We start from the raw sequence: 22,898 nt of genomic DNA, 5'->3' as shown, positions 1-22,898 counted from the left end.
CAAGAACTTATGTTTATATACTGCACCAAGTACACATTTAAGGTTGAGTCGACCTAGGGGAGGCGTGGCGGAAGATCGTGTTGGGGGGGGGGGGGGTTGGCTACCAATCACACTCAGATGGGGCGTGAGGTCGAGCCACATCCAATAGGGCAAGGGCTCACAAAGCGGTACCGATTTTATCGACCACCGCGCCACGCGGATTCCATTGTGCTGTCGCTCCGTTTCTCGTCAGTCACCGGGCTGCGGATAAAGGCGCAGCCCTCCCCTCCCGCCCTGCAGGCGGCCGCGATGACGCCCCTGCCCGCGGAAGTGGCCTCCCCTCCCCGCTGGAGGGAGCTCTCGAGAGGAGCCGCTCCACTCCAGTGGTAGTTGGCCTACTCTTCCACGCCGTTTGCCCACACTTTACTCCACGCGGGGGGTTATAGAGACTCGGGGGGGGGGGGGCAGGGCGGTGAATTTTGGGAATAATTTGTCAGCGAATGCAAAGTGAAGTTTAAATCACGAGTGTGTATTATTTTTGTCAGTTAAATATCCCGATAACAACGGTGAACATGTAAATGCGATATCGTGCGAACAGAAGCCGCTCGACTTTGTTTGAAACGAGATCTAAGCGGGTTCCATCGCTGCACTCCCACGCAGACTACACTCACTTAAAAAAACAAAGCCACTCCGTGTAGTCTTAACAGACTGTTGGGGAAAGTGCTGTTAGCGAGTAGTACCTATGAAGGACTGAAAGGCTCGCGTGGGGGTGAGTGGCCAATACGACGCTCGGCCCCCTTTGTCTCCCAAGTACTGTCTCGTGTACACCGTACCGGGTACTCATTTAAGGCTGAGTCAACCTAGAGAAAGCCCAGGGCCAGGACCGGTTCAGACAATCCTCACCGGTATTGGCCGTGAGCGGGATTCGAACTCGGGTCGCCGGGTTCGTAACGCGGTGCGCTAACCGCTTCACTACCGCTCCCCACTACACATGCACACACACACACCCACATGCAAATGTACACTACGACTCCCCACGCACACACACGTACACACCAACACATACGAATAACTTAGACAAGATCCCCCGTGTAGAGAAGACTGTCAGGGCACGTGCTGTCACCCTGCCGGCCTTCACAGGTGCTCATGAGCATATACAACAGACAATGGCCAATATCCCCCCCCCGCCCCCGTATAGTTTTCTGTTTAATTTATTAGGATTTATCCTGTGAGCCATTCGGCTCTTGATTGAGCCTTGACAGACTGTTGGGGCGAGTGCTGTTCGCGAGCAGCACCTGATGAAGGCCGGGCACTTGGCCGCCCGCTCGGAACATGAGAGGCTGGGTGGCCAGCACCACGCCCGGCCGCCTTTGTCTCCCACGTAGCGACGTTTACACATCGCACCAGGTACTCACACAGAGACCAAGACCCCCCCTCTCCCGGCAGTCTGTGTAGTTCACAGACTGCTGGAAGAGGGGGGGGGGGGGGTCTTCATCTGCTGCGCCGATGAAGGCCGACACGGCGTACGAAGTGATGGGTGGCCAGCACCACGCCCGGCCGCCTTTGTCTCCCTAGTACCCCCCAAGGTACTCACACAAACACACCAACACACACAGAACACTTTTCGCTGAAACGCTTTATAAAAGAGGGGTGGAGGGAAGACATCATTATCAATGCACGGCTCTCACGCCCGTGATAATTGGTATCACACACATATATATAACACACACATATATAACACACATATATACACGCTCTTCTATGTATCGCCTTGTAGTCCGTTAACGACTCAGATGTGTGCAAGTCTATCCGTCATCACATAGACCAGAAATTATTTGTGCTTTTCATTATTTAAGGTTAAGAATGTGTACGTGTGTGTATTTTATGTGTGCGTGTGTGCGCCGTGCCGCCCTTCATAGCTGATCGCATACAGCACTTGCCCCAACGGTCTGTTAAGGCTATAGGGGGATCTTTATCTTTGTCTCCGTGTGTGCGAATGATTGTGTGCGTCTGACGGTGTGCGCGTGTGTCTACACGTGCAAAGATGTATCTGTTTTGCGTGTGCATGTGTATGTTTGTATATGTTTGTGTGTTTGCGTGTGTGCATGTACATGCGTGGGCATGGATATGTGCGTGCATGTACGTGTACATATGTGTGAATGTGCATCCAAGTCTACGTAAATATGCATGTATGTACGCATGTGTATATATGAATGTGTGTGTGGATGTGCACATGGATGAGCGTATGGAGGTGTGCACGTGTGTCCGCATGGGTATGTATGTGCATATGCACGTGTGTTTCTGTGGGGAGCGGTAGTGTAGCGGTTCGCGCGCTACGCCACGAACCTGGCGACCCGAGTTCGATTCCCGCTCACGGCCAATACCAGTGACGATTATCTGAACCGGTCCTGGGCCTCTCCTAGGTCGACTCAGCCTCAAATGAGTACCTGGTGCGATGTGTGAGCATCGCCACTATGTGCACATGTATGTGAGTATGCATGTGTGTGTGAGTGTTCGCTAACAGCACTTGCCCCAAAAGTATGCAAAGGTGGATCTGTGCACGTGGTGCGTGGTGCTGGCCACCCACCCCCTCGTGCGCCGTGCACTTGTCCCAACCATCTGGTAAATGATCTTAATCTGTGTACACGAATGCGTGTGTGACCATGCATAACTGTGTATGTGCAAATTCATGTTTATGCGTATGTGTGTGTATGTCTGCTTGCGCGTCTATGCGATTGTCCGTGCCAATGTTATGCACGTATATATGTGCGAATAAGTCTGTTCATATATATATGTGTGTGTGTAATCTCTACAAACAACGACCAGTTTATTTATTTGGTCGAACGAGGCCTATGAATGTGAACTCCCGCAGACACCAGGATACATCTCGCAAATAGGTCTCCTGTATAAATTAAACGCATTCAAAATATAATCACATCCAAATCTATTTACACATATATTATTATTATAATAATTGTATTCCTTTGCAAAAGATAATCGCGCCTTCCTCGCGCTCTCCGCGGAAGGCGATATAATTGAAGACGTGAGTGTGAACATTGGACAAGTCTCTCTGTCTCTCTCTGTCTCTCTCTGTCTCGTCTCTGCGTTTCTCCGCTCCAGGGAGAGATCTTCTCGTCAGAGTTCAGTCGCTCGCATCGCCTCCACTTCTCGCCCAACATCGATGGCAACACTTTGAGTTCATTATAAATAAATAAATAACGCCTCTTCAATAAAATCCGCGGCTTCCAGTCCACAAAACGAATGGATTTAAAGACAACCAAGAGCAATAAAGCAAAAAACACGTGTCTCATCACCAGCACCCTCCCTCCATCACTCCATTAATCCCTCCACCTATCTCTCCAACTCTCCATCCCTCCATCTCGCCATCCCTCCATCCACAGATTCCCTCCACCCACGCCGTGTTCCATTAGAATCCACGCAACTTGTTAAATGTCTTCAACTTGTTCAACGTCTTCACGTTGCCTTTAAGTGGAACTCGGGCTGGAGAGGTTCCGACGGAGCAAGGAAGGGCAAGGCTGTCGGGCAGGGCTTGCGGAGGCAGCGAATGGCGAGGTAAGTAGTGACAGGGCAAGGCTGCTGAGCTGGAGGACAAGACGGGGTAAAGGTACAGGGGGCAAGGCCGCAGGGCAAGGCTCGGTAGGGCTTCGTGACAAAGCAGATGAAGGTTGAGCGCAGAGTTAACATTGCAGGGCAAGGCTAGGTTTGAAGGGCAGGGGTACGGGATTATTCAAGACTGCGGAGCAAGGGTCACAGGGCAGGGTAAGAGTTACAGGGCAAGGCTGTAGAGCAGGGAACAATGACAGTCCACGGGAGTTGCGCGATAGGGGCTTAAGGGCAAGGCTGAAGTTTCGGGTCAAGGCTGCGGTGGCCTCCTCCGCGCTACGGGGTCTCATCGCAGTGTTTGCATAGCGCGGATCGGGTCCCGCCATGGAATCCTCCACCACCTCCTCCTCCTCCTCCTCCCGCGCCACCTCCTCCTCCTGCTGCTGCTCCTCCCTGGCCACCCGCTCCGTGCAGCTGTGTCGCTCCCTTCTCCGCCGGACAAACGCTCTGCATCCCCGCTGGGACCCCGCCACCACCACCTCCCCCTGCCGCCGCGTGCATCGCCATGAGCCCCTGGTACGCCGGCTGCTCGTACAGCGACACCCGTGCCCCCTCCAGGCCGCCCGCAACGGCCGCGGGCAGGGCCGGCAGCGTGGGCAGCGCGGGCAGGGCGGGCAGCGCCTGCCCCTGGTTGAGGTAGGCGACGAGGCGACGCATCTCCTCGAGCGCCTGCGCCTGCATGAGGATGTAGTTCTTGGCCAGGAGCAGCGTGGCGATCTTGGAGAGCTTGCGCACCGAGGGGCTGTGCGCGTACGGGATCACGGCCCGCAGGTCGTCCAGGGCGTCGTTCAGGTCGTGCATGCGCCTCCTTTCGCGCGCGTTGATGCTCAAGCGCAGCGCCCTCTGCTCCTTGTTCTTGCGGCTCGAAGGCAGTTTCCCCGCTCCTCCTCCTCCTGCCGCCGTGGAGCTTCTGTCCCCCAGCCCTCCGAGTTCACCTCCTCCTCCTCCTCCTCCGCCGCCGCCGCCGCTGCCGCCTGCGGACGTCCCGTCGCCGCATCCTCCCCGCCCCTCGTCGCCGCCTTCGTCCCCTCCGCACCGCGTCCGCCCGCCCATCACCGAACCGCGGTCACTGTCGTCGTCCCCGCTGCTGTCGCCGCGGCGCGAACCCATCATGAGCAGCTCCTCCACGGCGCCGGGGGCCAGGCCGACCCCGAATCCCAAGCCGAGCCCCTGCAGCGCGACCCCCTGCAGGCCGACCCCGATACCCGAGCCCATCCCGACGGCCGAGCCGACGCCGCCCCCGCCAGAGGACGCGAGGCCGGCCGACGCGGCGCCGTCATCGTCGACCCCGGCGCCTCCGACTCCGCCGCCGCCGCCACCTCCGATGCCGACGCCCCCGCCGCCGCCGCCGCCGTGAGCCCTCTGCTCGCGACAGCAGGAGGCGGGACCCGGGGACGCGGCGCATTCGCTCCACTGCCGGGCGCAGTCGCCCGCCGCTCCGATCGATCCTCCGCCCCCCGCTGTCGCCGCTGCTGCCGCTGAGGCCCCCCGCGGGCCGGCGGCCGCCCCGAGCTGCAGGTAGAGCTCCCCCACCCGGTCCCGCGCCGCGCCCCCGGCGATGTCCATCCCCGACGCTGGGCAGGGTCCGCGTGGCGGAGCGCAGCGCTCCACGCGAGCTATCTCATCCTCCTCCTCCTCACTCACTCTCTCTCTGCCCTCCCCTCACTGATCCCCTCACCTCCTCTCCCTCTTTCTCCTCCTCCTCGCTCTCTCTCTGCTCACTCTCTCCTCTGCTCTCTCCTCCTGTCTCACTCTCTGTACACTCCCCTCGCTCGCTACTCCACTACCCTCCTCTTCTCGCTCCTCACCTCATCTCTCTTCTCTCATCCTCTCCCACCTCCGTCTTCCCCTCTCCTCGTCCTCCTCTCTACCTTCGCTCTACTCCACTCTGCTCCTTCTCTACTCCCCCCCCTTCTCCCTTCTCCTCCCCCTACGTCTCTCCTCCACACACTTCCTCGCTGCGCACCCCCGTGACACTCCCTCTGTCTGTTCCCGTCTCCTCCTGTTCCATCCACCCCAATCCCAAATAGCCCTAGGGAGACGCGAGTGAGTCGCGATCTATCTCGCTAACTATTCAACTCCCCTCTCTCTACTCCACTCTCTGTCTACTCTCTGTCTATTCTCTCTCTCACGACGCTCTCCCTACTCTCGTCGTCTTTACTCTTCTCTGCTCCGCGTCTCCCTCTCCTCGTGAGAGTGGGGAGAGAGGGAGAATAAGGGAGGGAGGGAGGGTTGGAGTGGGGTGCTGGGGGGAGCTGTGGATATGACTGTGTGTGTGTGATGTGTGTGATGGGTGTGTGATGGGTGTGTGTAATGTGTGTGTGTGATGGGTGCGCATGTGATGGGGGTGCGTGTGTTATGGGTGTGTGATGTGTGCGTGATGGGTGTGTGTATTATGGGTGTACGTGTGTGATGGGTGTGCGTATGTGTGATGGGTGTGTGATGTGTGTGTGTATGTGATGTGTGTGATGGGTGTGTGTGTGTAATGTGTGTGTGTATGTGATGTGTGTGATGGGTGTGTGATGGGGGTGTGTAATGTGTGTGTGTGATGGGTGCGCATGTGATGGGTGTGCGTGTGTTATGGGTGTGTGATGTGTGCGTGATGGGTGTGTGTATGATGGGTGTACGTGTCTGATGGGTGTGCGTGTGTGTGATGGGTGTGTGTGTCTGATGGGTGTGCGTGTGTGTGATATATGTGCGTGTAATGGGTGTGTGTGATGGGTGTGCGTGTGTGTGTGTGATGGGTGTGCGTGTGATGGGAGTGTGTGATTGGTGTGTGTGATGGGTGTGTGTGTGATGGGTGTGCGTGTGTGTGATGGGTGTGCGTGTGATGGGTGTGTGTTGGATATGTGTATGTGATGAGTGTGCGTGTGTGTGTGATGGGTGTGCGTGTGATTGGTGTGTATTGGATGTGTGTGTGTGATGAGTGTGCGTGTGTGTGTGATGGGTGTGTGCGTGTGTGTGATCGGTGTGCGTGCGTGTGATGTGTGTGAGTGAGTGAACCCAGCGACACGAGGTCGATTCCCGCTCACGGCCAACACCATTGATGATAATGATGTGAGCCGGTCCTGGACCTCCCCGAGGTCAACTCGGCCTCAAAATGAGTACCTGGCGCGGTGTCTAAATATCAGAACGAGAGAGACAAAGGCGGCCGGGCGTGGTGCTACCCACCTGCCCCCTCGCTTACCGGCAAGTTCTGGCCTTCACAGGTGCTCACCAATAGTGCTTGCCCTAACAATCTGTCAAAGGCTATATAGGGGGATATTTGTAGTTGTGATGGGCATGTCTGCGTGTATGTGAGTGATGGATGTATACTCTTTGGTTCTATTCGGTAAAGTCACGTAAAAGTATAAAACAACAAAAAATAAAAATAAAAAATAAAAAAATTCACGACGTTTCGGCCACAACACAAGTGGCCTTCATCAGGTGAAGGAACCAGACTGTCTCGAGGACAGCGCTGGAGTGAACACAGCCAAGCTCAGATCGCGACCTTTAAGCTGTGTGGGAGTAATTAAGGTGCCTTGACAAAGGAATTAGCATAAAAATTTGCATTTAATTGGCGGACTTAGCATGATGAACGGTGTAGAGGGGGTGAACATGTGCAGACCAGCGAGGGGGGGAGGGGGAGTTTAAATATTGATGGTGTGAAAAGGGAATTTAAGCAGCTGCGAAAGTTTGGGGTACCACTACTTGAAAAAATATACTGTACCATTGAAAATTAGTTTAATGTTTGGTTCGATTTAGAACATCTTTCCAATGGTTGCTTAATTTGAAACCATCCTCTCGGTTGAAATTGTGTCTGTGTTTGTAAATCTGAATTGCCTCGTGAACAAATCTCTGATAAAAACCCGTGGGTTTGCAAAGAACCTTGGTATCGGAGAAAATTATATCGTGATCACCCACAGCGTTGTAACAGTGATCAGCTACGGTAGAAGAATTCGTTCTGCCGTGTTTCAAATCTGATTTGTGCTCGCGAATTCGGTCAGAGACATGTCGTTTCGTCTCCCCGATATAGCAGTCACCACAGGTGCAGATCAATCTGTAAACTCCGGGGTACTGTAAGTCAGGAATGACATCCTTCACGGAAGGGATCAGGTCACGGATTTTGTGTACTGTATTGAACCGGACCAGGATCTTGTGTTTGTTTAGAATTTTGGAGATCTTTTTAGTAACGCCTGCTATATATGGTAGTGTGATGGTTTTGATCGGAGTATCAAGTGGTTGTTTCTGTATGGAGGGAGAAACAGCTTGGCGGATGGTACGGTCAGAGTATCCATTCCTTTTGCGGGCCAGATGCACATGTTTTAATTCACTGGTCAGGTGGTGTTGGTCCGAAATGCAATGAGCCCTGTGGTATAACGTTTTGATGAGAGAATTATTTTGCGTCGGGTGGTGGTGGGAATCAGGTTTCAAGTAGGAATCTGTGTGGGTGGGTTTCCTGTAGACAGAATGTCCCAATGAGCCATCAGGTCTCCTCTCAAACAGAACATCCAAGAATGGCATTTTGCCATCTTTCTCCACTTCCAAGGTGAATTTGATGGCGGGGTGTCTGGAATTAATGTGGTCTAGGAAAAGGTTCAAAGCCGGGAGGCCATGTGGCCAAATGACGAAAGTGTCGTCTACATATCTCTTCCACAGGGAAGGTCTGAGGGTGGAAGTCTGGATGGCGTCTGATTCAAATTTCTCCATCAAAATATTGGCTATCACTGGTGACAAGGGGGATCCCATGGGGGTACCCTCATTTTGTTTGTAGAAGGAGTCATTCCAAGTAAAGTAGGTGTTGGTGAGGCAGTGCCTAACCAGTGCAGGTGTATCGGGCCTAGTCCTTGTTGGACCAAATTTTCAATTATTTCAATGGTATCAGGTACTGGGACCTTGGTGAACAAAGAGACCACATCGAAGCTGACAAGGATATCGTCAGGGGACAGTACAACGTCTTTGACCATAGAGAACAATGGGGCTGAGTTAAGTACTGCTGAGGCGGTCTTGCCAGTGAAAGGCAGCAAGGTATCTGACAGAAAACGGGCTAGTCTATAGGTAGGCAAGTTGATCGTGGATACGATGGGTCGTAGTGGGGTGCCTTCTTTATGAATCTTGGGAAGACCATAGAATCTAGGGGGTTTTGCAGCAGAAGGTTTTAGGGAGGGACGTTTAGTTGGGTCGATTAGGGAGGTCGAACTTGTGATGATCTTGTTGTTTTTTATCGCTAGGCTATTAGTAGGGTCATTTTTTTATTTTTGAGTAACTTCCATCGTTGAGCAGATTCTGGATTTTGTTGTTGTATGAATCTTTATCCATAATTACAGTAGCGTTGCCTTTATCGGCTGAGAGGATGACTATGTCACGTCTGTTTTTTTAAATTCGCGAGTACAGAGCGTTCATTTTTGCTGATGTTGCTAATGTGTGTCTTAGCATTCTTAAGAATAGTAGCTATTTCAGCTCTCGCAACGTCTGCTTGGATGTGTCCTCCGCCTTTGAGGGCTACATCGACCTGAGAGATGATATCATCTACTGTATGTGTTTTGGGGTGACAGCAAAATGTAGCCCCCTAGCCAGTACTGTTTTCAGATGGTCCGAAATCGGGGTGCTACTCTGATTAATGACGATTTTGTTGACGTCTAGTTTTGTTATATGTGGAACTGTGTTCTTCTTTGATAGGTGGTTGAATTTAGAAATCAGGTTTGCTTTGCATTTGACTGACAGTGAATCAGCAGAAGAAGCAGTCATGTTGTCTACGTGATTCCAATCAGAAGGTGACATTTTTTGTGTTAACATTAAATTTGCTCGTAGGAGAGTCCTGTCTAAAGTATCGAGTTCAAATCGGAGTAGCCTTATCCTCTCTGAGATTAAAGATAGGCTGGCCTTAAACAGAATCTGTTTAGAATTCAGCGAAGATACAGCAGCAGAAGTGAGTGTGAAAGCGATGGGTATTACCTTGTGATCGCGGCATCTTTTGAGGAAGGTCAGCGTCTCGATGAGCTGTGACTTCTTGTCCCGTTGTCTGTTAAAAGCTCTAACAGATAGGTGAAATCCCTCCCCGTAGAGGTTATCAATTCTAGATTTCAAGCTTCCGTGACTGCAAGGATCCATACTCTTTGGTTCTATTCGGTAAAGTCACGTAAAAGTATAAAACAACAATAAATAAATAAAAAAATTCACGACGTGAATGTATGTTATGGGTGTTTGAGTAACGTGTGTTGGGTGATGTATGTTGTGTGTGGTTGTGTGTCTGTGGTGCTGGCCACCCACCACTCCGTGTGCCGTGCCGGCCTTCATAGGTGCTCGCTAACAGCGCTTGCCCCAAGTCTGTTACAGGCTACACGGGGGATCTTTGTCTTGTGTGTCTATGATGCGCATGCATTGTGCCGTGTTATACATCTGTGTGTGTCTGTGATGTCTGTATCTGTGAGTGTGTGTGTCTGTATCTGTGAGTGTGTGTGTGTAATGTCTGTATCTGTGAGTGTGTGTGTCTGTGATGTCTGTATCTGTGAGTGTGTGTGTGTCTGTATCTGTGAGTGTGTGTGATGTCTGTATCTGCGAGTGTGTATGTCTGTATCTGTGAGTGTGTGTGTCTGTGATATCTGTATCTGTGAGTGTGTGTGTCTGTGATGTCTGTATCTGTGAGTGTGTATCTGTGATGTCTGTATCTGTGAGTTTGTCTGTATCTATGAGTGTGTGTGTGTGTGTCTGTATCTGTGAGTGTGTGTGTGTAATGTCTGTATCTGTGAGTGTGTGTGTGTCTGTGATGTCTGTATTTGTGAGTGTGTGTGTGTCTGTATCTGTGAGTGTGTATGTGATGTCTGTATCTGTGAGTGTGTGTGTCTGTATCTGTGAATGTGTGTGTCTGTGATATCTGTATCTGTGAGTGTGTGTGTCTGTGATGTCTGTATCTGTGAGTGTGTATCTGTGATGTCTGTATCTTTGAGTTTGTCTGTATCTATGAGTGTGTGTGTGTCTGTGACGTCTGTATCTGTGAGTGCGTGTGTGTCCGTATCTGTGTGTCTGTGATGTCTGTATCTGTGAGTGTGTGTGTCTGTATCTGTGAGTGTGTGTGTGTCTGTATCTGTATCTGTGAGTGTGTGTGTGTCTGTGATATCTGTATCTGTGAGTGTGTGTGTGTTTGTGACGTCTGTATCTATGAGTGTGTGTGTCTGTATCTGTGATTGCGTGTGTCTGTGACGTCTGTATCTATGAGTGTGTGTGTGTCTGTATCTGTGTGTGTCTGTGATGTCTGTATCTATGAGTGTGTGTGTCTGTATCTGTGAGTGTGTCTGTGACGTCTGTATCTATGAGTGTGTATGTCTGTATCTATGAGTGTGTCTGTATCTGTATCTGTGAGTGTGTGTGTCTGTGACGTCTGTATCTATGAGTGTGTGTGTCTGTATCTATGAGTGTGTGTGTCTGTATCTATGAGTGTGTGTGTCTGTATCTATGAGTGTGTGTGTGTCTGTATCTATGAGTGTGTGTGTCTGTATCTATGAGTGTGTGTGTCTGTATCTGTGAGTGTGTGTGTCTGTATCTGTGAGTGTGTGTGTCTGTATCTATGAGTGTGTGTGTGTCTGTATCTGTGAGTGTGTGTGTCTGTATCTATGAGTGTGTGTGTCTGTATCTATGAGTGTGTGTGTCTGTGACGTCTGTATCTATGAGTGTGTGTCTGTATCTATGAGTGTGTGTGTCTGTATCTGTGAGTGTGTGTGTCTGTATCTATGAGTGTGTGTCTGTATCTGTGAGTGTGTGTGTCTGTATCTGTGAGTGTGTGTGTCTGTATCTGTGAGTGTGTGTGTCTGTATCTGTGTGTGTCTGTGACGTCTGTATCTATGAGTGTGTGTTGGGGTGCGTTAGTTGTTGGCTGAATGGGTGGGGGGAGGGGGTTTGGGGGGACGATTGTCCTGAGACCCCCCCCCCCGCTACTCCCCCCCCCCCCCATGCAACTGCTATGGGGGAATGGGTGCGCACGCGCGCGTCCAATCGGGTTAAAGTCTCAATTAAGCGACAATAAAACAACGGAGCCAACAAAGACGGAGGGGGTGAGGGGGAAGAGGTCGGGGGGGGGGGGCAGGAGAGAGGGAGGGGGGGAAGAGGGAGTGGGGGGGTGCAGAGGAGGAACAGAAGAGAGAGGGAGGGGGGTAGACAGAGGGAAGGGGAGAGAGAGCGAAAAGGATGAAGGGAGGAGAGCGCAGGGCGAGTGGGAAGAGTGCGAAGCGAGAGAAAGCGAGGGTGGTGAGAGGAGGAGGAGGAGAGAGAGGAGGGGAGAGAGAGAGGAGGAGAGAGAGAGGAGGAGAGAGAGAGGAGGAGAGGAGGAGAGAGAGGAGAGAGAGGAGGAGAGAGAGGAGGAGAGAGAGAGAGAGAGAGGAGGAGGAAATAGAGGAGGAGAGAGAGGAGGAGGAGAGAGAGGAAGAGGAGAGAGAGGAGGAGGAGAGAGGAGGAGGAGAGAGAGGAGGAGAGAGAGAGAGGAGGAGGAGAGAGAGGAGGAGAGAGAGGAGGCGAGAGAGAGAGGAGGAGGAGGAGAGAGAGGAGGAGAGAGAGAGGAGGAGAGAGAGGAGGAGAGAGAGAGGAGACAGAGAGAGAGGAGGAGGAGGAGAGAGAGGAGAGAGAGGAGGAGGAGAGAGAGGAGGAGGAGAGAGAGGAGGAGGAGGAGAGAGGAGAGAGAGGAGGAGGAGAGAGAGGAGGAGGAGAGAGAGGAGGAGAGATAGGAGAGAGAGGAGGAGGAGGAGAGAGAGAAGACAGAGAGAGGAGGAGGAGAGAGAGGAGGAGGAGAGAGAGGAGGAGGAGAGAGGAGAGAGAGGAGGAGAGAGGAGGAGGAGGAGAGAGAGGAGAGAGAGGAGGAGAGGAGACAGAGAGAGAGAGGAGGAGGAGGAGGAGAGAGAGGAGAGAGAGGAGGAGGAGGAGAGAGAGGAGGAGGAGAGAGAGGAGGAGGAGGAGGAGAGAGGAGAGAGAGGAGGAGGAGAGAGAGAGGAGGAGGAGAGAGAGGAGGAGAGAGAGGAGGAGAGAGAGAGGAGGAGAGAGAGGAGGAGAGAGGAGGAGGAGGAGAGTGAGGAGAGAGAGGAGGAGAGAGAGAGAAGAGACAGAGAGAGAGGAGGAGGAGGAGGAGAGAGAGGAGAGAGAGGAGAGAGAGGAGGAGGAGAGAGAGGAGGAGGAGGAGGAGGAGAGGGGAGAGAGAGGAGGAGGAGAGAGAGGAGGAGAGATAGGAGAGAGAGGAGGAGGAGAGAGAGAGAAGACAGAGAGAGAGAGGAGGAGGAGAGAGAGGAGGAGGAGAGAGAGGAGGAGAGAGGAGAGAGAGGAGGAGAGAGGAGGAGGAGGAGGAGAGAGAGGAGGAGAGAGAGAGAAGACAGAGAGAGGAGGAGGAGAGAGAGGAGGAGGAGAGAGAGGAGGAGGAGAGAGGAGAGAGAGGAGGAGAGAGGAGGAGGAGGAGAGAGAGGAGAGAGAGGAGGAGAGGAGACAGAGAGAGAGAGGAGGAGGGAGGAGGAGAGAGAGGAGAGAGAGGAGGAGGAGGAGAGAGAGGAGGAGGAGAGAGAGGAGGAGGAGGAGGAGAGAGGAGAGAGAGGAGGAGGAGAGAGAGAGGAGGAGGAGAGAGAGGAGGAGAGAGAGGAGGAGAGAGAGAGGAGGAGAGAGAGGAGGAGAGAGGAGGAGGAGGAGAGTGAGGAGAGAGAGGAGAGAGAGAGAAGAGACAGAGACAGAGAGAGAGGAGGAGGAGGAGAGAGAGGAGAGAGAGGAGAGAGAGGAGGAGGAGAGAGAGAGGAGGAGGAGGAGGAGAGGGGAGAGAGAGGAGGAGGAGAGAGAGGAGGAGAGATAGGAGAGAGAGGAGGAGGAGAGAGAGAGAAGACAGAGAGAGAGAGGAGGAGGAGAGAGAGGAGGAGGAGAGAGAGGAGGAGAGAGGAGAGAGAGGAGGAGAGAGGAGGAGGAGGAGGAGGAGAGAGAGGAGGAGAGAGAGAGGAGACAGAGAGAGAGAGGAGGAGGAGGAGAGAGAGGAGAGAGAGGAGGAGGAGGAGAGAGAGGAGGAGGAGAGAGAGAGGAGGAGGAGGAGGAGGAGAGAGGAGAGAGAGGAGGAGGAGAGAGAGAGGAGGAGAGAGAGAGGAGGAGGAGGGAGAGAGAGGAGGAGAGAGAGGAGAGAGAGGAGGAGAGAGAGCGAGAGAGAGGAGGAGGAGAGAGAGGAGGAGAGAGAGGAGGAGAGAGAGGAGGAGGAGTGAGAGGAGGAGAGAGAGAGAGAGGAGAGAGAGAGGAGAGGGAGGAGGAGAGAGGAGGAGGAGAGAGGAGGAGGAGAGAGAGTGGAGGAGGAGAGAGAGAGAGGAGGAGGAGAGAGAGAGGAGGAGGAGGAGGAGAGAGAGGAGGAGAGAGAGAGAGGAGGAGGAGAGAGAGGAGAGAGAGAGGAGGAGAGAGAGAGGAGGAGAGAGAGGAGGAGAGAGAGGAGGAGAGAGAGGAGGAGAGAGAGGAGGAGGAGAGAGAGAGAGGAGAGAGAGAGGAGGAGAGAGAGGAGGAGGAGAGAGAGGAGGAGAGAGAGAGGAGGAGAGAGAGAGAGGAGGAGAGAGAGGAGGAGGAGAGAGAGGAGGAGAGAGAGAGGAGGAGAGAGAGGAGGAGAGAGAGAGGAGGAGAGAGAGAGAGGAGGAGAGAGAGAGAGGAGGAGAGAGAGGAGGAGGAGAGAGAGGAGGAGAGAGAGAGGAGGGAGAGAGAGGAGGAGAGAGAGAGGAGGAGAGAGAGAGGAGGAGAGAAAGGAGGAGGAGAGAGAGGAGGAGAGAGAGGAGAGTGAGGAGAGGAGGAGGAGGAGAGAGAGGAGGAGAGAGAGGAGGAGAGAGAGAGGAGGAGGATAGAGAGGAGGAGGAGAGAGAGGAGGAGGAGAGAGAGAGAGGAGGAGGAGTAGGAGAGAGAGAGAGAGAGGAGGGAGAGAGGAGGAGGGGAGAAGGGTGAGAGAGAGAGGATGGACAGAGGTCAGCGAAAGAAAGTAGAGGGAGGATGGTGTAGAGAGGGGAGACTGAGAAGGGGAGCTTGGGGAAGAGGGGGGAGTTGGGGGGGTGGGAGCGCGTTAGGGCGTTCTCTGGGGCGAGTGTCCGTTATCCCATCTGTAGCCCCGTCTGTGTGTCTGTGTGTGTGTGTCTGTGTGTGTGTGCACATGGCCTGGCTTGACAAGCGTCGTGGTGACGTCACCGCCATTTAGTGGCGAATGGCGGTTGTTGTTGTTGTTGTCTGTGTGTGTGTCTTTGTCCGTGTGTCCGTGTGAATGGGGAGCGGTAGTGTTGCGGTTAGCGCCCGCGATATTCACCCGGCGAACCGAGTTCGATTCCCGCTCACAGCCAACACCTGTGACGAATATCTGAAATGGTCGTGGGCCTCCCCTAAGTCGACTGAGCCTCAAATGAGTACCTGGTGTGCTGTGTGAACATCACCCCCGGGGAGACAAAGGCGGCCGGGCGTGGCGTTGACCACCCACCCCTTCGTGTGCCGTACTGACCTCCATCGGTGCTCGCTAAAAGCACTTGCCCCAACAGTCTGTTAAGGCTACACATGGAATCTTTGTCTGTGTCCGTGTGTATCTGGCACAGTGGGGAGCACAGGTGGTGCATCTGTCACTTTCTCAGTCAGTCAACCCACGGCACCTGGGTCTGTCCCGTGACCCGGCAGGAGAAAGCTTTCGACACTTCACCTGGCCTCAAGGTGCACCTGGCCTGGTACAGGCGCCGTGGTGACGTCACTGCCACTTCGTGGCGAATGGCGATTGTTGTCCATGTGTGTCTGTGTGTGTGTCTTTGTCTCTGTGCGTGTTTGCGAGTCTTTGTGTGTGCGGGTGTCATCACCCAAACTTGCCCAACACTAAACCATCCGCCTACATTCCTATCGCTACGTACGGTGTGAAAGAAGTTCTGCATACATACGATCATACTATTATTATTGTTAATGTGGCAGGGCGTCTCAATTCTTATTTTAATTTCGAACATGTCAATAAAACAGCATTACAATTTTTTTTCAATAAAAACTACATTTTGTGATTCTGAAAAAGGCCCACTGCACAAAACGTTAACCGACTGGGTTCATCATAAACACTAGGGCAGTGATGATGAACATCACTCAAGGCAGCTGAGTCTCAAGACGCCGTTTTAAGGAGGGCCATGCTACAATTGGTAAGCGTGGCCATTTCATTCAACGAAAGTAGAGGCTTTTCAGCGTCGCGTGAGGAAACTATAAACCGTCACATACGAGAGTATAGCGCTACAAACTCAGCACAGACACATTCAAGAATCCATGTGCGTGCTGCGATCCATTATTCTAGTGTGTGTGTGTGTTTTTTTTTGTGAATTAGTTGATAATTTACTTAACCTAAAGCTGTTGGGAGAGTTCACCTCGCTGACCCACCAGTTGGAGTCCACGCCCAAAATCGATTCATCCCCCCACCCCACGTCCCCCCGCCCCTCCCCTCTGTGCCCCCCCCTCCCCCGTGAGCCCCCTCCCCCCCACGGACCCCCGCCCCCCTGCCCCCCCCCCTCCCCAAGTACCCCCTCTCGCCCAGCAGAGAGAAGAGCCCTGGGGAGGAGAGGTCGTGGCACTGGATGTGGGAGAGCAACTGGGAGAAGCGGTGCACACACTCACACGCACGTGTGCACACACTCACACGCACGTGTGCACACACTCACACGCACGTGTGCACACACTCACACGCACGTGTGCACACACTCACACGCACGTGTGCACAGCTCAGATATTCAAACATTCACACGCATATATAGCATCATGTACTTGTGTGCACACTCAGATATTCACACTCACGCACGTGTGCACACTCACGTCTAAATACACGCACACACGCGCGCGTTCGAACAACAAAGACAAAAATCCCCCGTATAACTTTAACAGACTGTAGGGGCAAGTGCTGTTAGCGAGTAGCACCTATGAAGGCCGACACGCCACACGAGGGGGTGGGTGGCCAGCACCACGCCCGACCGCCTTTGTCTCCCTAGTGGCAATGTTAACACACCGCACCAGGTCCTCATTTGAGGCTGAGTCGACCTAGAGGAGGCCCAGGACCGATTCAGATAATCGTCACTGGTGTTGGCCGTGAGCGGGAATCGTACTCGGGTCGCCGGGTTCGTAGCGCAGCGCGCTAACCACTGCACCACCGCTCCCCACACTCTCACGCTAAGACACTCACACGGGGTAGAGCGTGTGCTGTTTGTGGCCAGCCCCTTGGCGTTTTACGCCTCCGGCTCTCTGCTCAGCACCTGCGTGATAGAAGATATCACATTGTGCGCTGCGATCCCTACCGCCTAAGTTCAATTCCAGGCCACGGCTAACATCTGATGTCTGATTCGGCTCCAGCCCTTTCCACCCTCCCTGTCTCAGTACGCACCAGCAGCGTGGTGAAGTATGGTCGATTAATCCAGACGATTCATCGCGCCGTCGAGAAGGCCATCATCCAGCAGTAGATTGGCGAGAGGCCTGGACACTGCAGGGCGCGTGCAGCAAAACCCGCAGTGAGTTGAGAGCCAAGTTGATGATGCCGAGTAACCCAGGTAACCCAGGTAACCCACGTAATGCAGGTAACCCAGGTAACGCAGGTTACCCAGGTAACGCAGGTTACCCAGGCGAGAACTCAAAGAGACCAGGATAAGGAAGTCGTTTTGCAGAGGTGTGACGTGAGTCACCAAAATAAACGAAATCAAAATTAATCATTTAGAAATCTAAAGTAATCATTTAGAAATGTTAAATAATCATTTAGAAATATAAAGTAATTATCTAGAAATGTTAAAAAATCATTTAGAAATATAAAGTAATCATTTAGAAATGTTTAAACAATCATTTAAAATCATAAAGTAATCATTTAGAAAGGTTAAATAATCATTTAGAAATATAAAGTAATCATTTAGAAATATAAAATAATCATTTAGAAATATAAAGTAATCATTTAGAAATATAAAGTAATCATTTAGAAATATAAAGTAATCATTTAGAAATTTAAAATAATCATTTAGAAATATAAAGTAATAATTTAGAAATTTAAAGTAATCATTTAGAAATATAAAATAATCATTTAGAAAGGTTAAATAATCATTTAGAAATATAAAGTAATCATTTAGAAATATATAGTAATCATTTAGAAATATAAAATAATCATTTAGAAATATAAAGTAATAATTTAGAAATATAAAATAATTATTTAGAAATTTAAAGTAATCATTTAGAAATATAAATTAATCATTTAGAAATATAAAGTAATCATTTAGAAATATAAAATAATCATTTAGAAATATAAAATAATCATTTAGAAATATAAAATAATCATTTAGAAATATAAAGTAATCATTTTGAAAGGTTAAATAATCATTTAGAAATATAAAGTAATCATTTAGAAATATATAGTAATCGTTTAGAAATATAAAATAATCATTTAGAAATATAAAGTAATCATTTAGAAATATAAAAGAATCATTTAGAAATTTAAAGTAATCATTTAGAAATATAAATTAATCATTTAGAAATATAAAGTAATCATTTAGAAATATAAAATAATCATTTAGAAATATAAAGTAATCATTTAGAAATATAAAATAATCATTTAGAAATATAAAGTAATCATTTAGAAATATAAAGTAATCATTTAGAAATATAAAGTAATCATTTAGAAATATAAAATGATCATTTACAAATATCAACAAAGGACGCCAAAGACGCAAAGAGAAGTCACGTGGGACATCACCAACACATTTAACAAACATAAATCAACGATAATTAATTCACACGTTATTATTGTTGCGTTATTATTAAATTCGGATGGTCAGATTATTATTATTAGACTGATCCACAGGACCATTACAAATTCATTTACACAAACATTCAAAAGATATAAAATGGGTGGCTATTGTACTCACGGACATACGAATCACATGGACAATGTTAGTCTATAGGCAATGTTAGTCTGTGGGTAATGTTAGTCTGTGGGTAATGTTAGACTGTGGGTAATGTTAGTCTATGGGTAATGTTAGTCTATGGGTAATGTTAGTCTGTGGGTAATGTTAGTGTGTGGGTAATGTTAGTCTGTGGGTAATGTTAGTGTGTGGGTAATGTTAGTCTGTGGGCAATGTTAGTGTGTGGGTAATGTTAGTGTATGGGTAATGTTAGTCTATGGGTAATGTTAGTCTATGGGTAATGTTAGTGTATGGGTAATGTTAGTCTGTGGGTAATGTTAGTCTGTGGGTAATGTTAGTCTGTGGGTAATGTTAGTCTATGGGTAATATTAGTCTATGGGTAATGTTAGTCTATGGGTAATGTTAGTCTATGGGCAATGTTAGTCTGTGGGTAATGTTAGTGTGTGGGTAATGTTAGTGTGTGGGTAATGTTAGTCTATGGGTCGTGTTAGTCTATGGGCAATGTTAGTCTATGGACAATGTTAGTCTATGGGTAATGTAAGTCTGTGGGTAATGTTAGTCTGTGGGTAATGTTAGTCTGTGGGTAATGTTAGTCTATGGGCAGTGTTAGTCTATGGGTAATGTTAGTCTATAGGTAATGTTAGTCTGTGGGTAATGTTAGTGTGTGGGTAATGTTAGTGTGTGGGTCATATATATTCTTGGGTCTTTCGGTAAAGTCACGTAGAAGACAATGTTAGTATGTGGGTAATGTTAGTCTATGGGTAATGTTAGTCTGTGGGTAATGTTAGTCTATGGGTAATGTTAGTATATGGGTAATGTTAGTCTATGGGTAATGTTAGTATATGGGTAATGTTAGTCTGTGGGTAATGTTAGTCTATGGGTAATGTTAGTATATGGGTAATGTTAGTCTATGGGTAATGTTAGTCTATGGGTAATGTTAGTATATGGGTAATGTTAGTATATGGGTAATGTTAGTCTATGGGTAATGTTAGTCTGTGGGCAATGTTAGTCTATGGGTAATGTTAGTCTATGGGTAATGTTAGTCTGTGGGTAATGTTAGTGTGTGGGTAATGTTAGTCTATGGGCAATCTTAGTCTATGGGCAATGTTAGTCTATGGGTAATGTTAGTATGTAGGCAATGTTAATCACGTGTATAAGACAAAGACCCCTGTATAGGCTTAATAGACTGTTTGGCAAGTGCTGTTAGCGAGCACCTATGAAGGCCAGAACGGTAGACGAGCGTGTAAGGGGCCAGCACCACGCCCGACCGCCTTTGTCTCCCCAGTGTGCCGATCTTTACACACCGCACCAGGTACTCATTTGAGGCTGAGTCGACCTCGGGGAGGCCCAGGACCGGTTCAGATAATCGTGACTGGTGTTGGCCGCGTGTAGGTATATAGACACACACACAGATAGGTAAAAATTAAATACGTACACACAGACAGACATAGATACATAGAGAGTCACGGCGGACGGAGGGAGACATGGGAGAGGGGGTCACGGAGGAGGGGGGTCACAGGGGGAGGGGGGTCACAGGGGGAGGGGGGTCACAGGGGGAGGGGGTGGTCACGGGGCAGGGGGGAGAGGGTCACGTGGTTGCGAGGAGGCTCATTATGGCGATGCGGCGGCGCCCGCGACATCGACTCGACAGCTCACGCGCCAATACACGCGCACACTCAGACACACGGAACAGAACCCCCGTATAGCCTCGGACAGACTGTCGGGGCAAGTGCGCTTAGTGAGCACCTATGAAAGGCTCGCACGGCACTCGAGGGGCTGGGTGGCCAGCACCACACACAGCCGCCTTTGTCTCCCCAATGCTGATGCTTGCACAAGGCACCACGTGCTAATTAAAGGCTGAGTCGAACTTGGGGGAGGCCAAGCACCCGTTCAGATAATCGTCAGTGATGTTGGCCGTGAGCGGGGAATCGAACTCGTGTCGCAAGGTTCGTCGCGCAATGCGCTAACCACTGCACCACCGCTCCCCGCGATGTGCGTAATCACTAACACATTTGCATGCACAAGCATGTTCACTCACACGCATGAACATACATTCCGAAATATGAAGAATACCAAGCAGTTGAAGGAGGGTGCTGCTACACGAAGAAGTTTCGTTATGAGAGGTGGGCTTCGTGTGGGAGGGCTAGTGAGTGGCTAGTGTGGTTAGGGGTAGGGCTAGTGAGTGGCTAGTGTGGTTAGGGGTAGGGCTAGTGAGTGGCTAGTGTGGTTAGAGTCAGGGCTAGTGTCTGAGTGGCTAGTGTGGTTAGGGTCAGGGTTAGTGTCTGGGTGGCTAGTGTGGTTAGGGGTAAGGCTAGTGTCTGGGTGTCTAGTGTGGTTAGGGGTAGGGTTAGTGTCTGGGTGTCTAGTGTGGTTAGGGGTAGGGCTAGTCTCTGAGTGGCTAGTGTGGTGAGGGTCAAGGCTAGTGAGTGGCTAGTGTGGTTAGGGGTAGGGCTAGTGTCTGTGTGGCTAGTGTGGTTAGCGGTAGGGCTAGTGTCTGGATGGCTAGTGTGGTTAGGGGTAGGGCTAGTGTCTGGGTGGCTAGTGTGGTTAGAGTCAGGGCTAGTGTCAGGGTGGCTAGTGTGGTTAGGGGTAGAGCTAGTGTCTGGGTGGCTAGTGTGGTTAGAGGTAGGGCTAGTGTCTGGGTGGCTAGTGTGGTTAGGGGTAGGGCTAGAGTCTGGGTGGCTAGTGTGGTTAGGGGTAGGGCTAGTGTCTGGGTGGCTAGTGTGGTTAGGGGTAGGGCTAGTGTCTGGGTGGCTAGTGTGGTTAGGGGTAGGGCTAGTGTCTGAGTGGCTAGTGTGGTTAGGGGTAGGGCTAGTGTCTGGGTGGCTAGTGTGGTTAGGGTCAGGGCTAGTGTCTGGGTGGCTAGTGTGGTTAGGCATAGGGCCAGTGTCTGGGTGTCTAGTGTGGTTAGGGGCAGGGCTAGTGTCTGAGTGGCTAGTGTGGTTAGAGGCAGGGCTAGTGTTTGGGTGGCTAGTGTGGTTAGGGGTAGGGCTAGTGTTTGGTTGGCTAGTGTGGTTAGGGGTAGGGCTAGTGTCTGGGTGGCTAGTGTGGTTAGGGGCAGGGTGAGTGTCTGAGTGGCTAGTGTGGTTAGTGGTAGGGCTAGTGTTTGGGTGGCTAGTGTGGTTAGGGGTAGGGTTAGTGTCTGAGTGGCTAGTGTGGTTAGGGGTAGGGCTAGTGTTTGGGTGGCTAGTGTGGTTAGGGGTAGGGCTAGTGTCTGAGTGGCTAGTGTGGTTAGGGGTAGGGCTAGTGTCTGGGTGGCTAGTGTGGTTAGGGATAGGGCTAGTGTCTGGGTGGCTAGTGTGGTGAGGGTCAGGGTTAGTTTATGGGAGGCTAATATGGTTAAGGGTAGGGTTAGAGATCGGACTAAGCTCTGATTGGCTGGCCCCCTCATCCTCGCTCCCACATGGCCACGTGGCGGCCTTTTCACTTTGTGTTCGCCTTTTAATGTCACAACGCCCCCCCCCCCATGTTCCACTTGACTCAGCCGCTTCCCCCTCTCTCTCCCCCCCCCCACTCCACTCCCTCCTCTCCGAGACTTCGCGCCCTCTTCTCTCTCGCTGTCTCTCTCTGTCTCGCTCTCAAAGCTCTTTTTTTTAGGGCTGAGTTTGGCGGTCGCCCTGGACTGGAGGTCGTGGTGGTACGGGGGGGGGGGGGGTAGAGAAAGAGTGTAGATGCGAGAGACATATGAGAGAGAAAGGGGAAAGGGAGAGAGATGGGAGAGCGGCAGGGAGAGATTTTGACTTTAAAACAACTTTTATTGCCGCCAGCAGCAAAAGCACTGGAGGCGATTTCGATATGAAATACACAAAGTCACCAGCAAACAAATTAAAATAAACCCCCACGCGCTGTGGCGCTAAAAAGCACCGCGCACAACACGAAATAAAAGTCACGTGGTGGTGGTGGTGATCATCGCGCACGCCACGGTGACGAGCGAGCGCTTCAGAAGGTGAACACGTGGGGTGCCGCCCACGCTGGTACAGAGAGGGGCTTGTCCGGCTCCCCATCGTTCGAAGAAGACGCGCTGCACATCACCGACATGTGTGTGGTGCATGGCGTGCTCCAGCCGGAGCCGCGCCTTGAGCAGGCCTCTGAACACTGGAAGCAGCACAGAGCAGCCGTCAGTGTCACCTTGCAGCATCTTTTTCCTCGTTCTGTACACCGCCAACTTCGCCTGAGCACAGGCGAAGTTGGCGAGGAGAGAGAAAGGGAGAGGGTGGATAGAGTAAAGAGAGGGGTAGTGGAGAGAAGAGAAAGGGCCAGTGCGAGGGTTGACACGGGAGAGAGTAGCGACAGAGAGAGAGAGAGAGTTACAGGGACTATTGAGAGAGTGGATGAGGGAGATATTGGGGAGAGGAAGAATGGCGGCGAGAGAGGTAAGTTAGAGTGGAGAGGGAGGGAGGGAAGAGCGTGGGGAGAGAGAGAAGAGTGATGATGAAAGTGACGGGG

General features: G+C 51.1%; 1 protein-coding gene across 1 annotated transcript; it reads right to left on the bottom strand.

Moving 5' to 3' along the window:
- Positions 1-1,600: 1,600 nt before the first annotated feature.
- On the bottom strand, positions 1,601-4,841 carry LOC142924622 (uncharacterized). Its single transcript, XM_076067191.1, has one exon. The coding sequence runs from the start codon at positions 4,816-4,818 to the stop codon at positions 3,880-3,882; it is 939 nt and encodes a 312-aa protein (XP_075923306.1). The 5' UTR covers positions 4,819-4,841; the 3' UTR covers positions 1,601-3,879.
- Between the last annotated feature and the right edge of the window lie 18,057 nt (positions 4,842-22,898).

This window comes from Petromyzon marinus, chromosome 15, assembly GCF_048934315.1.
Source record: "Petromyzon marinus isolate PM22_M1 ecotype Great Lakes invasive population chromosome 15, UKy_Petmar_22M1.pri1.0, whole genome shotgun sequence".
NCBI lineage: Eukaryota > Metazoa > Chordata > Hyperoartia > Petromyzontiformes > Petromyzontidae > Petromyzon > Petromyzon marinus.
This window is presented reverse-complemented; position numbering and strand designations above follow the sequence as displayed.